This window comes from Microtus ochrogaster, chromosome X, assembly GCF_000317375.1.
Source record: "Microtus ochrogaster isolate Prairie Vole_2 chromosome X, MicOch1.0, whole genome shotgun sequence".
Lineage (NCBI taxonomy): Eukaryota > Metazoa > Chordata > Mammalia > Rodentia > Cricetidae > Microtus > Microtus ochrogaster.
Window position 1 is genome coordinate 57,472,957 of NC_022026.1, and position 15,025 is coordinate 57,487,981.

The 15,025-nt window shown below is 42.5% G+C and overlaps 1 protein-coding gene across 18 annotated transcripts in view; it reads left to right on the forward strand.

Annotated features, from left to right (window-relative positions):
• The window catches only part of Huwe1 (HECT, UBA and WWE domain containing 1, E3 ubiquitin protein ligase), a 139,240-nt gene that overhangs the window by 109,989 nt on the left and 14,226 nt on the right, over window positions 1-15,025 (forward strand). For 12 of the 18 annotated variants that reach the window (XM_026784727.1, XM_026784725.1, XM_026784724.1 and 9 more), the window contains 16 exons: window positions 726-824; window positions 1,411-1,544; window positions 1,729-1,897; window positions 3,183-3,411; window positions 4,059-4,237; window positions 4,522-4,611; window positions 4,751-4,905; window positions 6,472-6,517; window positions 8,365-8,652; window positions 9,634-9,889; window positions 10,132-10,262; window positions 10,918-11,132; window positions 11,211-11,511; window positions 11,642-11,744; window positions 12,509-13,055; window positions 13,828-14,440. In XM_026784727.1, the coding sequence (XP_026640528.1) occupies window positions 726-824; window positions 1,411-1,544; window positions 1,729-1,897; window positions 3,183-3,411; window positions 4,059-4,237; window positions 4,522-4,611; window positions 4,751-4,905; window positions 6,472-6,517; window positions 8,365-8,652; window positions 9,634-9,889; window positions 10,132-10,262; window positions 10,918-11,132; window positions 11,211-11,511; window positions 11,642-11,744; window positions 12,509-13,055; window positions 13,828-14,440 (3,555 nt within the window). The remainder of the gene's footprint in view (window positions 1-725; window positions 825-1,410; window positions 1,545-1,728; window positions 1,898-3,182; window positions 3,412-4,058; window positions 4,238-4,521; window positions 4,612-4,750; window positions 4,906-6,471; window positions 6,518-8,364; window positions 8,653-9,633; window positions 9,890-10,131; window positions 10,263-10,917; window positions 11,133-11,210; window positions 11,512-11,641; window positions 11,745-12,508; window positions 13,056-13,827; window positions 14,441-15,025) is intronic. The other 6 variants (XM_026784731.1, XM_026784740.1, XM_026784735.1 and 3 more) reach the window with 4 other exon arrangements.

The window sequence follows — 15,025 nt, forward strand, 5'->3', positions numbered from 1 at the left end:
AGATTGCTGCTTGTCTTGATGTTGTTGGTGTTAACAGAAGAGAAATTTATAAGCTGTCTACAGACCTGTGACGGGTCTGAATTGTTGTTGCCTGTGTTGGGGTGGTGGTAGGGTGGCCATAAGTATAGATGATAACATCAGGCACATCAAAAGAGTGTTTATTCAGAGGCCTAGAAGAGGCTGTAGGATGAGAAATTGCTTTTTTTTTTCAGTTCTTCAATGAAGTCCAGGGGCTTTCTGCCTCTGTGTCTCGATAATGTAAACAAGAGTGGTCATTCCTTAAGGATGGCCCCTTTAAAATCTCAAATGGAAAAATGACAAAGGTAACCAGCTGCCACCTCACTGTGAAGGTGTTTATGTTATTGTACTGATCAAGAAAATCAAAGGATAAATGGAAGTAGCCATATTCTTAAAGATACAAAGCTTTTCCACACCCATCGTACTCTGATTGCACAATAAGTGGGATTGGCAAGACAGATGTGATCGTTCCATTTTACAGATGAGAAAACTGAGACTCAGACAGGTAAAGTGACTGGCCAAGCTCACCTAGATAGTTGACAGCAGAGAATCGAGGTATTCTCCCTCATCGGATAAAGAAAAAGGAGGAAAAGGAAAAAAAAACCAAACGTGGATATCTGTTAGGTGTACATAGCTACTTAGACGCACCCAGTCTGGAAAGGGAAGTCCTCTGTTGTTCAGTGAAGGCTCTGCTCTGTAACCTTCAGTGAGCAGAAGTGGAGAGGATGAATCACAAGAGGACGTGCTGATGGATGAAGCTCCTTCCAACCTCAGCCAAGCTTCCACCTTACAGGCCAACCGAGAAGGTGAGAGTGCCGAGGCCAGAAAGGCCTCCCTTCTTGCCCTGCACGTCTGACAGACACTACACTAGGGTTTTCCTGGAGGCAGCTGCCCACATGTGCAGAATAAGGAAGCATCTGTCTGCATGCGCTGACATATACCATCCACTTTATCCTCAGCCAGTTTTTCAAATAACGTGTTACTACTGCTTGCCCAAAGTTTGTCACTTCTTACTTGGTTCGCTTTCTTCTCACCCACCTGCTATCATCGCTCCAGATTCCCTCTTATCAACAGGATGCAGTCAGTAGCAAAACAGGACTGGAAAGGCAAGGGGGCACCGACAGACTTGGCCAAGTCCTACACCATGGCTCCTCAAAGCACCACCCTGGAGCCAGCTTCCACATTCAGCAACCCTGCTCAGCGTGTCGATGATTGATTGGCACTCTCAGGAAATCTGGGCTGGCTCACTAAGTCTGTACATCACCCTAGATCTGATTCTTCCTCTCTTAGAGTCAGATACCCCATCGCCTTCCCGCTCAGTCTGCCGGCCTGCACAGTGGCCTGTTTTCTAGCTACTCAGTATAGTCCTCCAATGTGCTCCCTTTGTTTTAGATTCCATGAATATCCTGGACCCTGAGGATGAGGAGGAGCACACTCAGGAAGAGGACAGCAGTGGCAGTAACGAGGATGAGGATGATAGTCAGGATGAAGAGGAGGAGGAGGAGGAAGATGAGGAAGATGATCAGGTGAGGGGGGACTGTGTTTGGGTTGGTTCAGATGACCTCTTCCATGGGAACACAGAACTACAGAAAAAAACGGACAATCTGGGTTACTAGCTAGCCTCGTCGCCTCCCTCCCTCATGTGCTCATGTGGCCATGACACCAGAACACTTACCTCCAGCAATTCTCCATCTCGTATTTTCCCTTAAGGAGGATGATGAAGGTGAAGAAGGAGATGAAGATGATGACGATGATGGTTCTGAGATGGAATTGGATGAGGATTACCCTGATATGAACGCTTCTCCCTTGGTCCGATTTGAGCGCTTTGACCGGGAGGACGATCTCATCATTGAGTTTGACAACATGTTCTCCAGTGCTAGTAAGATACAGGGGCTCAGCTGGGTTTTATCTATTGATTCTTATACCCTTCCCTAGGGTAAGCCAAGCAGTGAACTAAAGCAGCCATCGATCTGATAGAGGACAACACTCCTTTACTATACTCACATCCTGGGGCAAGGGATATCTGAATTCATCTCTCTGGATAGCATATCCTTGCAAGAAGGAATCGGAGGAGGCTGCTCTTGTTCCAACTCAGTAAACAGGGAGCTCTTAGAGCCTGGACAACTTGATGTTTTACTTGATTGAAAAAAAAATGAGACCAAGTCTGACTACATCAGGCACCTGAATGCACACTGCAGTGACAGGGCAATCAATAATCCTTAATTCTGTAACGCTGGATCTCAAGGGTTTGGATGGACACCGCTGAGCCTGGCATTAGGGAGTGGATTTAATAGATTCAATGTTCATCACGGATGGAACTGTTCAGGAGAGAGAAGGAATCTCTCCACTCCTTCATCAACGTTCCCTTGTAGCAACGAGTTCTTAGCCTCAAGCTGTCTTCATGGGACAGGTCTTACCTCAAATCACAAGCATAACATAGCTGAAAATACTTAAGAATTCTGGTCTGTTGTCTTGGCCATAATCTTTTACCTCTGAGCCTCAGTTTGTCACCTGTAAATGAAAAGCATGAAGAGGAAAAAAAAAAAAAGCAGTAGATAATTTTCAAGATACCATCTATGATACTCTTAGCGTTTTTGCTGTTTTCGTCAATCTTATAAGTATTTGAGCCTTTGTTCATTCAACAAATTAAACGAATATTTGAGATGTGCCTACTGGTCCATGGTTCTGGGGATAAGGTTGTAAAAAAATTAAGTTTTTACCCTTTATAAGAGCTTATAGGTTGTTAGGACATCACATTGTAGTACATTAAGAAAACACAGAGTAAAGGTGTATCTAACTCAGCCTATTAGACTGTAACCTATTAGAAGTAACATCTTGATCTGGAAACAAAAGAACAGGTGAGGAAGGGAAGTAAAGTCATTTAGGCAGAGGAGCCAGCATGTGTTTGAAGGGCCTAGAAGCATCACTGTGTTTGTATTGAAAATGGGTTGTGGAAAGGTGTAGTGTTTAGGATTTTGTTGAGGTGGTGTCTTGACATATGGTGGTATCCGAGACAATGGATTTGGTGTGGGGATGAGGGAGAAAGGGAAAAAGTTCAGGTTTCCTTTTGAGTAAGTAAGGCCCAGGAGACATGGGTTCTACTTGAACAGCCATGGAAGAAACTTATTTTTGGGACTGACCCCATTTGCATATTATCCTTGCAGCAGACATCCCTCCATCCCCAGGAAATATCCCTACCACCCACCCATTGATGGTACGTCATGCAGATCACAGTTCCCTGACGCTGGGCAGTGGCTCTTCTACAACTCGTCTCACTCAGGGCATCGGTCGCAGTCAGAGGACCCTAAGACAGCTGACAGCCAATACAGGCCATACCATTCATGTTCACTACCCTGGAAACCGCCAGCCTAACCCTCCTCTTATACTCCAGAGGTGAGTTAGAAGCAGAATCTGTTGGACTCCATGGAGCTCTTAGAATTTTAACTGAGCTTCAACATTGTCTTGACCATAAGGATAAACAGTCCCTTGAAAATAAGATATGTGTGCTACATGTGCTGTATTTAGGGAAAGAATACCAAGCTTATGTAACTTTTACTTTAAAAGTACTGCTCAACCTTGTGTGATGGCACATACCTACTATCCCAGCACTCTGGAACCTTAGGCAACATCACAAAGGTAAGGTCAGCCTTGGCTACTATGTACATAATAAGACCAGCAAGCATCTCTAACAGTTTAATAAAACAAAGACAAGGTTCTTGTGCTATAGCTTAGAATTTAGTAAATGAAAAACTTATAAAATGTCTTAAGGGTGTACAATAGAAGCATTTATACCTAACACAGTGCCTGACATACAAAAGCTTTCTGGTAGCACTTAGGTGTTCAAGGAACTATAGAATGATAGGCAGTTTAAGCTCATTATTATCAAACTAATATGCTAATCAGAATGGCAGTAAAGGTTTAAATGCAGTAATATTAAATTCCATCCTAGGTTTAGTAGATCTACACACACGATCTCATGGTAGTGGGTTTCTGTGGACTTAAAAAACGACAGCGGTACCTAACTAACCATTACCCTGCAGGTTACTTGGTCCCTCAGCTGCTGCTGACATCCTTCAGCTGAGCAGTAGCCTTCCTTTACAAAGCCGAGGCCGGGCCCGCCTCCTGGTGGGCAATGATGATGTCCATATCATTGCCAGGTCTGATGATGAGCTGCTGGATGACTTTTTCCATGATCAGAGCACAGCTACTAGCCAAGCAGGCAAGTTTATGCAATAAGAGGGAGGGATAGTTATTGGGTTCTTGTTCAATTCTAAGAAGAGCAGTATCTTTCCTGGAGAAACTTCATTTTATAGGAGTCAAAGCCACTTGGTAACTTAGCCAAAGGCAACAACTCTTTATTGCTTCTGGGTACCTGTTAAGCTGTTATATGCCAAACCTTGTGACAGGCCATGGGTCCTTTTTGGGAAGATAAGGCGATTTTTTTTTTAGGTCAATCAACACAATATAAAACCTAGAATTTCACTTCATTTTATTCTCCTATAGGAACCCTGTCCAGCATCCCCACAGCTCTGACCCGGTGGACAGAGGAATGCAAAGTTCTTGATGCTGAGAGCATGCACGACTGTGTTTCAGGTGTGTTAGTTGGTCATCAGGACAGTAATAAGCCTTCCATTGCTAAGATGAGTATGCACAGAGTTGTTTCTAATTCTCTGGTTGCAAGCTCTGCCTCAACCTTCCAAAGCAGCCTCTGATCTTTGCCTTTTTCTTGTAGTGGTTAAAGTACCCATTGTCAATCACCTGGAATTCTTGAGAGATGAGGAGCTAGAAGAGAGAAGGGAGAAACGCAGGAAACAACTTGCTGAGGAAGAAACGAAAATAATAGACAAAGGCAAAGAAGACAAAGAGAACAGAGATCAGAGTGCACAGGTGATTACAAAGAGCTAAAGGGATACACCATTACCTATGTTTGTTTTTATTATGACTTTGTCATGCCCATAGTACTAAACCACTAAATCATTCTAGAATATTACATTGAACCTGGGAAATTGTTCATTCCAGATTGACTCTTTATTCATCTGGTTTTTAGGCATCCAAAAAAAAAATGAGACCTAGAGATAAATTATTATCCATTATCTTACTGGGGAAAGCTGACACCAGAACCAAAATGGTTTCTTGCATTACAGATTACAGTCTTACTTTGTAATCTCTATTTCTCTAAGTCCTGCAGATAGGATGCTGATTCAACCTATATTGGTTCTCGTTTTCATTCATGATGAACTTCTAGTATCGAGAGCCTTATTTTAGATAACCACATTCTAGCATTTGAATAAGTTTGGCTTAGGTGTTAGAAAAATTCCCCCTGAAATCTGTTACCACATAACTAAAAGTATATGCATAAAAGGTAATAGAAGCACAAAGAAATTAAGAATGGAGTAGAAAGCTGTAGTATACCCCCACTTAGCAGGTAGGTATTAGGTAAATTAAAAACAAGGACATGAGGGGCTAGAGATTATAAATAACCCCAGTTTGGGTACCAGCGCCCATATGACATCTGAAAACTATAAATCCAATTCTCAGTGATCCAACATGCTCTTTTGGTCCCTGAAGACACCAGGCATGCATAAAGGCCACATATGTACATGTAGGTACATGCTTCTACAAAGAGGAATTAGGGACCCCGGTGAAAGAAACAGCCATTAAATGTTTAATGTATAGGTCCCAGGCTTGATTTCTAATACTGCTAGCTAAATTGATTAATTCAAACACATTGAGGTATTTGCTTATAATAACAAGCATGTTCTAACATCTTTATGTAAAATTTGGCCTGAAACATTGTATACGACTGAAAGGACTCAATGGTAGAATGTTTCCTGGTATGTGCAAGGCCCTGTGTTTGATCCAGAGTAGCACCCCAAAACAAAAGTGGGAAAATCATAATAAACCCAAGGAAGGGAAGTAGATAGAGCTAAAAAAAATTTTCTCTCAAAATTGTGCTCATTTCTACTGTTTTTTAATTCTCTTGTTGTCTATTTCCTGCCCAGCCCCATAGTTTTGCCTTTATGTAATTAGTCTATTTTTTTCTTATGTGTTGCTGAAGATAAAATCTAGGAACTCATACATGATAAACTTGAATTCTTCTGCTGAGGTATATTTCCAAGTCCTCTGCAAAGCTGTTGAATATTAGTATATAGTATGTCTAAAGAAATTGGATGCCGGGCATGGTTTCAGATGCTTTTAATCCCAGCGGGCAGATCTCTGTGAGTTCAATGCTAGCCTGACTAAAAAAAAGTTCCAGGACAGCCGAGGCTTATTGCACAGAGAAACTGTGTCTCATGCACCACCAAAAGAAAGAAATTGGATGAATTTTTGTATTCTGAAATGGCAACACTGACAGGTCACTGAATTCATGGGTGTTGTAGGTGAGGGATGACTCTTATATTTGATCTCTTTCGTATGCTTGTAAAGTTTCCCAATGGTCTCTTCTCTTTGCAGTGTACTGTTTCTAAGACAAATGACTCCACTGAACAGAATGTCTCAGGTAACTTTCCCTCCCTTCCACTCTTGCTTGTTAATCAGTGGATTCTTTCCAAATAGCTGGCCATGTGGGCTGAAGATGGACACTGGTGCTCTGTGGGATGAGGTAGTAGATTGTATAGTTTTAGGGTCATACCCCATCTTGGAGATAACTATACAGTCTACTGTCTTTCCCACGGTGGTACACTTCCCATCCAACTAGCCCTAATCAGGTTTCTTTTGTGGTTATGCTGTGTTTCAGTCTGACATGTACACAGGTTGTGTATCTTGTTCTTCCCCCTCCCCCCAAAACTAGGCATGGGCATCTTTGAGGTGGTTGATCCTATGGTATGGCACTTCATGAGAACACCTGATGGCAGTGGTTCTCAGTTGCCAATCCTCAGTGAAAATTAACATGGGGAAGTCTAATATGTATTTGATTCCATTCGAAAGACTTACATATTTAGGAATTATGTTCTCCTTCTTGGATAGCAAAACATTGTTGCTAAATCATTGTTTTGTTTTTTCCATACAAAACCAAAAGTAATACCTTCTTTAGTCCTTTTTATTATTCACTAAATAAATCTTAGTGGTTAATGGAATCTTAAAAGTCTAAATAAAGAACATTGCCTTGAAAACTTGGCTTTTAGGGATCAGCTTTGTGGGTTCAGTGGTATAATAAATATATCCTTTATATTTTTTCTCATCATCTTAACAATGGTCAGTAATCATTTTTGCCATTGGCCAATGTGGTATTATGTTTCTCCCATCCCTATTTATTCAGAACTTCTTTCTAGAAGCTTTCTTAAATCTGCTGGCCTTGAATTGGGAGACTTATTTTACAAAGCCTTCACATTATTTTTAAAGTATTGAAAAGAGAATAGGTGTCCCCATTCCCTTCACCTAGCAAAAGGTGTATAAAAGAGCCTACTACAAGGTAAAATGGCCTTTTGCCTACTGCCCTTTCTTCTGCACATGCCAGGGTGAGGTAGTAAGTTGTATTGTTGTGGGATAGGGATTTTAGAGCCCAATAAGAAGATAACTATACAACTTACTACTTTCCTTGGTGTGGTGCATAAGTCTCCATTAGAGAAAAGATGTAGATGTTTATTGAAAAAACAGAACCATAAGAAAGGAAGGTGGAAGGATATGAGTGAAGTAGATACTGTTATTAAGTGGCTTCCTTCATATACATTAGAATGTATTATTAACCGATTATTTTACCATTGGGTATAAACTATTCTGCTGTTCTTTGGTACTGTGATAACTTCATTTACTTAGTAATAGAATAAGAATATGAAGACGGGTATGGAAACTGTACTTTTAGAATTTTGGATAAGAAGCTGAGCGTGTTGGCTTGTGCTTGCAATTCTAAAACTTGGCAGAGGAAAGAAAAGCAAGAGTTCAGGAGCAGCCTCAGCTTTATAGCAAGCTTGATGCAAGCCTGGGCTGCATTTAACTCTGTCTCCAAAGAAAAAGAAAAAAATTATAAATCAAGTCTGACCATTGCTTGTTCCAAGTAAATAAGGAAATGTGAGGATCTATAAGCTTTTCGTAGGTTTTTCTCCTTAGCCTTGCCCTATCAATGTGCTATACTATTGTTCCCTTCCACCTGGAACACAGAAAAGATTTTATTCTCTAGATTCTCAGAGTCAGATCTCTGGTTCTTGAGACACAGATAGCACTGTTTTAGCCCTTATCACCATTATGCTCCACCAGTCAAGAGCTATTTCTGGGAGCAGTTTGTTTGGGGAGAGATTTTTCATGTTGCTCATCTAATGGTTCCCTTACTAAGGTGCATGTGCTGACGAGGATGCTTCCCATGGCTGATTTCTTTCCCCTTAACCTCCAATATCATTCTTTCTGATAAAGATGGGACTCCTATGCCTGACAGCTATCCAACAACACCCTCTTCAACGGATGCAGCTACATCTGAGCCCAAGGAGACACCTGGTACTCTACAGCCCTCCCAGCAACAGCCAGCACTCCCACCCCCACCAGCCTTAGGAGAGGTTCCTCAGGAACTGCAGTCTCCTGCTGAAGAAGTGGGGAACTCTACACAACTATTGATGCCTATAGAATTGGAAGAATTGGGTCCCACAAGGCCAAGTGGAGAAGCAGAAACAACTCAAATGGAGTTATCCCCAGCTCCCACCATAAGTGAGTAGAATTTTACTTCAAAGGGACAGAAAAAAGAGAAAAGTTGCTGTCTTTGTAGCTTTAAAAAAAAAAAAGAAATAAAAAGAATTAGGAGCTGAAATCCTCAGTTTCCACTTTAGCTTTCTTAGTTGAAGCTATGATTTTTTTTTCTGTGTTCTCAGTTAATTATTGTTGTGATAAGCATACCACCATTTTTTGAGGCAATACTCATTTCTGAACTATCATGTCAGCTTTATTATTTTACTTCTTTTAAACTAATTTTTCAAACTTAAATAATTAGCCCAAAGTCATTCAATGAGTAGTTGAGCTGTTGATGTCAACAATTCTACAATTAGTAAACACAAATCTTTAAGGTACCAGTTTTGTTTGTTTTTATCAGGAACTGTTTCTTTTCCTGTTCCTGTGGTAAGATAATCTGCTAAAAGTTATTTTTAGGTAGGAAAGATGTTTTTAAGAGTTCCAGGGTAGAGCAGGAAAGGTCACAGGTGAAATGTATTATTATGCATTAAACAATGAACACATGTATGCTACTCAGGTGCCTCTTCTCCAGGTAAACAGTCCAGGGTTCTTGTTCGGGAGTGCCATCACCCACATCTTCCCACCTCAATGAAAACAGGGTGTATAATTTCCAAAAGATGTTTGTACAAGTTCATCTCTTAGGTGATATTGGAATCTGTCAAATTGGCAGTAACCATCACAAGTGCCTTGGTGCCTGCGGGAAAACTGAGAATGACAAATTCTGACTTGGGACATCTTAGGTACATTGCTTCACAGATGTGTAGAGCAAGCTAAAGAGTAAATAGAAAATTCTTGAGAATTTTAAAGGGCAGTTGAGATGGAGGAGTGAGCAACAGATCATCAAACGGTAATAGTAGAGAAGTCTATACTATTACAAAGGAAACAACCCTACCAAAGACTTTGCCTGTCATATTACCTTGATTCAAAGTACCCATCTAATTTCTCACTCTAACTTCCTTCTAGCCTCTCTTTCCCCAGAGAGAGCTGAAGATTCAGATGCATTAACAGCTGTCAGCAGTCAACTGGAAGGTTCTCCCATGGACACCAGCAGCCTGGCTTCCTGTACATTAGAAGAGGCTGTAGGTGACACTCCAGCAACTGGCAGTTCTGAGCAGCCTCCAGCAGGCAACTCTACTCCTGGGGATGCCCCATCAGTTGTAGCAGAAATACAAGGCAGACCTGATGTGTCAGGAGAATCTACCCAGCAACCTGAGGATAAGTAAGCACTGTACAACCAAGAGAGAGCAGGAAGGGAGGGGAGCAGAAAAGAAATGTATAACACAATAAAAACAAAAAGAGAATTAAAAGAGGGTGTTTCAAGCTACATGGTTGTTGTATTGTGATCATTGTGTCTTATTTGAGAAATGGGTATTAGGTGTGTTTTTGTTTGGTTTCGTTTGTTTGTTTATGGGAAAACAATATAAAGAACAACCCGAGAGTGATTTTTTTTCCCCCCCTCAGCTCTCCCCCTGCATCTTCTGAGAGTTCTTCTACCAGAGATTCTGCTGTGGCCATCTCTGGAGCAGATTCTCGAGGAATCCTAGAGGAGCCACTGCCTTCAACAAGCAGTGAAGAAGAAGATCCCCTTGCAGGTGAGTCCATGCATGTTTGGACCATGATAATGTTTTCCAAAAAACCTCTTTGCATGAACATATCCAACCAAGCACTTACCTCCAGATTTTATGGGGGAGAAGGGTATTGAAAGACTAGCAATAAGAGGATGCTGCTGTTGCATAATGAAAGGAATCCAGACTTAGAAGTCAAGTTAACCTTAGCTTTCTCACATTCTACCACTAAGCTATAGGTCCTCAGCCTGGAAACTTCTCTGAAACTGTTATTTTTAGCATACCACTTCCTACTATTATAAACTAGGACCATTATTTAATAACTCTAATCCTCATTGACACACTGTTAGTCAACTTTCTATTGCTGAATCAAATATCTAAAATAATCTACTCCACCACAGTTGTAAAGTTTTTGGTCTTAGGTCATTTAACTGCCTGTTGCTTCTGACCACTAGTACATAATGGTAGCTGCACACAATCTTACATGGGAGACTCATAAAGGTTGAGGGACGACAACATACACTTCTGTTAAACTATTTGAAGCTTAAGAAGATAGGTTGTGGGTCTTTTCTGCATCCTTGCAAGAAGTGAAAACTTTGCTCTAGGAAAGGTTGTTTTTCTTTTTTAAAAAAAAATGTTTTTCTTTTCTCTAAGTCCCTTTATAACTTACATCTCTCTTCAGGTATCAGTCTCCCTGAAGGTGTGGATCCCTCCTTTCTGGCTGCTCTCCCTGATGATATCCGTCGGGAAGTCCTACAGAACCAGCTGGGCATTCGTCCGCCAGCCCGAACTGCTCCCTCTACAAATAACTCAGCTCCTGCAGTAGTGGGGAATCCTGGTGTGACTGAAGTGAGCCCTGAGTTTCTGGCTGCCCTACCTCCAGCCATTCAAGAGGAAGTATGTGAGCGGGAAGATGGTGAGACCAGACCACCTGGAAAAGAGCTATATTTTTACTGATTTGTTTTGTTCCCGTAGGTGCTAGCCCAGCAGAGAGCTGAGCAGCAGCGGCGGGAACTGGCCCAGAATGCCAGCTCAGATACTCCCATGGATCCTGTGACCTTCATCCAGACTCTGCCTTCAGATCTGCGTCGTAGTGTCCTAGAGGACATGGAAGACAGTGTGTTGGCTGTAATGCCACCTGACATTGCAGCTGAGGCTCAAGCCCTAAGACGAGAACAAGAAGCTCGGCAGCGGCAGCTCATGCACGAACGTCTTTTTGGACACAGTAGTACCTCTGCACTCTCTGCCATTCTCCGAAGTCCAGGTACAGAGGGAGGCAAGTGAGAGCGCTCCGGATCATCTTGGCCTTGTTTTAATTATCCTCTTTTTATTACCTATTGTGTTGCTTAATCCAGCTTCTCCCCACTTCAACAAATTTAATTTCCTCTTTCTTTCTTTCTTTGTAGCTTTTACCAGTCGCCTGAGTGGCAACCGTGGGGTCCAATATACTCGCCTTGCTGTACAGAGGGGTGGTACCTTCCAGATGGGAGGTAGCAGCAGCCATAATAGGTACCTTTGTGGTTTTTTTTTTTTTTTAATCCTACCATACTACTTTCTGGGTCTCTTTGATTGTATAAGCAGAGAAACTAAAAATTCTTGAGGTAGATTGGAATGTCTATTCTGGGCTGTTGGTCTTGAAATGAGTAGACAAGCAAAGCCTTTTTCAAACTCCCTTCTCGGAATGCCACAGTTTTGACTAAATACAGCTAAACAACCAGACGCAGAAGGTAAAGCTGGTAGTGGACACCAGTTATAGTTTTAACAAAATAAAGAGGGAACCTACTTGGTCTTAGGACTGTAACAAGTAGGCTATAGTAGAAGAGGGAGTTACTTGTTAACTAGGCTGAAGGATAGTAGATTTAACATTCCAAAACAATGGTGGAAGAGATCGGTCCTTAAAAAAGGGTGGCAGCCCCTTAATCTAGAGAAGGCAAAAACAAACATTGGCTCACAGACCTTAGATTTTTGTCACTTGGTAAATGATAAAAGTATGAATCTCTGCTCCCTTCTTCATGGTCATGAGATAGGGAGCAAGTTGACCTGATTTGTTTGAGCCACTTGTTCACAATCTCAATGATGAACAGCATCCTCCAGGGAAAGAAGTTAAAGACATTGTAAAGTGCCTGTAGATTTACAGGAGGATCATTGTCGTTAATAGTCTGTCTTCCTTTTACAGTGTCTCTGGTGTCATCCCACCCATTCCCTTCTCATATATTTATACCTCATCCTAGTGCTTTAGCTGGTGTTACCCAGAACCCATGCTCTGTTTCTAGGCCTTCTGGCAGTAATGTGGACACACTTCTCCGCCTCCGAGGACGTCTCCTTCTAGACCATGAAGCCCTGTCTTGCCTCTTAGTCCTACTTTTTGTGGATGAGCCAAAGCTCAATACTAGCCGTCTACATCGGGTACTGAGAAATCTCTGCTACCACGCCCAGACCCGCCACTGGGTCATCCGCAGCCTCCTGTCCATTTTGCAGCGCAGCAGTGAGAGTGAGTTATGCATCGAGACACCAAAGCTCTCCACAAGTGAAGAAAGGGGCAAGAAGTCAAGCAAGAGCTGTGCATCAAGCAGTCATGAGAATCGTCCCCTGGATCTGCTCCACAAGATGGAGTCCAAAAGTTCGAACCAGCTTTCCTGGCTCTCGGTATCTATGGATGCTGCCTTAGGCTGTAGGACTAACATATTCCAGATCCAACGTTCTGGAGGGCGTAAACATACAGAGAAGCATACAAGCAGTGGTTCCACTGTCCACATCCACCCCCAGGCTGCTCCTGTTGTTTGTAGACACGTTTTGGATACACTCATTCAATTGGCCAAGGTGAGGAGCTTGAAGGAATCCTTGCCTTCAAGGGTTAGTAGACCTTGGGTGAGATCTCAACAATAAAGGGGTTAACAAATCTCTTTGCTTTTATTTTGTTTTGTGCCAAGTGTTGTTTCTGGGAAATTGTCCAATAAATAACAGGATTTTTATCTTTGTTCTTTACAATTTTTAACGTACTATCTCAGACATCAAAACAACTGTTTGCATTTTATGATTCTTATTTTACAGATAAAGAAGCTGAGATTCAGAACACTTTAATGGCTTTGTCGTGTGACTAGAAAGTAACAAGCTCTGGATTCTTTGAATAATAAACAGTGCTATTGTATTTGGGAGCCCACCTTGTGTTAGGCACTGGGCAAAATGCATTACCTCACTTATTACCAACAGTTCTGCCCGGCTTCCCTTTTTATACGGACAAAGAGATTTTTTAGAAAAGATTGACAGCTGGGTGGTGGTGGCGGTGCACACCTTTAATCCCAGCCAGAGGCAGAAACAGGGGATCTCTGTGAGTTCAAGGCCAGCCCGATATTCTAGAGCTAGTTCCTGGACAGGCTCTAAAGCTATAGAGAAGCCCTGTCTCAAAAACAAACTGCTAATCATTGTCTTACTTTAAAGCCCTTATTTTTCTAGGCTGCTTCACCATCTACTGGACAAAACTCCTATAATCAATCCATCTGCCCTACCAGAGCTGTCCAATGAAAAGGAGAATCTGAGAAGCATTTCTCTACAGAGACCATTTAGATGAAGCCTATTCTTCTTTTCCTGACAGGTGTTCCCCAGCCACTTCACACAGCAGCGGACCAAAGAAACAAACTGTGAGAGTGATCGGGAAAGGGGCAGTAAGCAGGCCTGCAGCCCATGCTCCTCACAGTCCTCTAGCAGTGGCATTTGTACAGACTTCTGGGACTTATTGGTAAAACTGGACAACATGAATGTTAGCCGAAAAGGCAAGAACTCGGTGAAGTCAGTACCAGTGAGCGCTGGTGGTGAAGGGGAAACTTCCCTCCACAGCCTTGAAGCCTCTCCACTGGGGCAACTCATGAACATGTTGTCACATCCAGTCATCCGGCGGAGTTCTCTCTTAACCGAAAAACTCCTGAGACTCCTCTCTCTCATCTCAATTGCTCTCCCAGAAAACAAAGTATCGGAAGCACAAGCTAACTCTGGCAACAGTGCTTCCTCCACCACTGCTGCCACTTCAACCACATCTACCACCACTACCACCACCACTACTGCCGCCACACCCACACCCACACCCCCTGCTGCAACCACTCCTGTCACTTCTGCTCCAGCTCTGGTTGCTGCCACAGCTATTTCCACCATTACTGTAGCTGCTTCTACTACAGCGACTACCCCCACAACTGCTACCACTACTGTTTCAAGTAAGTGTTGTCATCTCAGAGCTATGGGGTACGTGCCATGGCTCCCACTTCCCAATCAGGTAGTCCTCCCTAAACGATAATGACTGTGAGAACAGGATGTGTTCATTCTTACCCTATCTGTCTGTTTTCTCTTTATTCATTTCTCCTCACCCTCTCCCTTCCCACCCGCCCTGTTTCTGGTGTTTGCACATGTACACACCTGTCAAAAGCTGAGCCTCTGGCAAGGCACTAAAGTTGGTAGAGTTAAGTTTTAATGTTGAAGCATTTCCAGACTGAACAATAATGGTCTGAATAAATGAAGTGTGATTTAAGCTAATAGACTATTTCAGGAAGTGGAGAAAATAAACCAGGTAGCAGATGATTAAGAGTTATCTGCAGAAGTTGGCTTTAAAGAGTAAGTTGGAAGGCCGGGCGGTGGTGGCGCACACCTTTAATCCCAGCACTCGGGAGGCAGAGGCAGGCGGATCTCTGTGAGTTCGAGACCAGCCTGGTCTACAGAGCTAGTTCCAGGACAGGCTCCGAAACCACAGAGAAACCCTGTCTCGAAAAGAGAAAAAAAGAAGAAAAAGAAGAACTGCCTTGCAG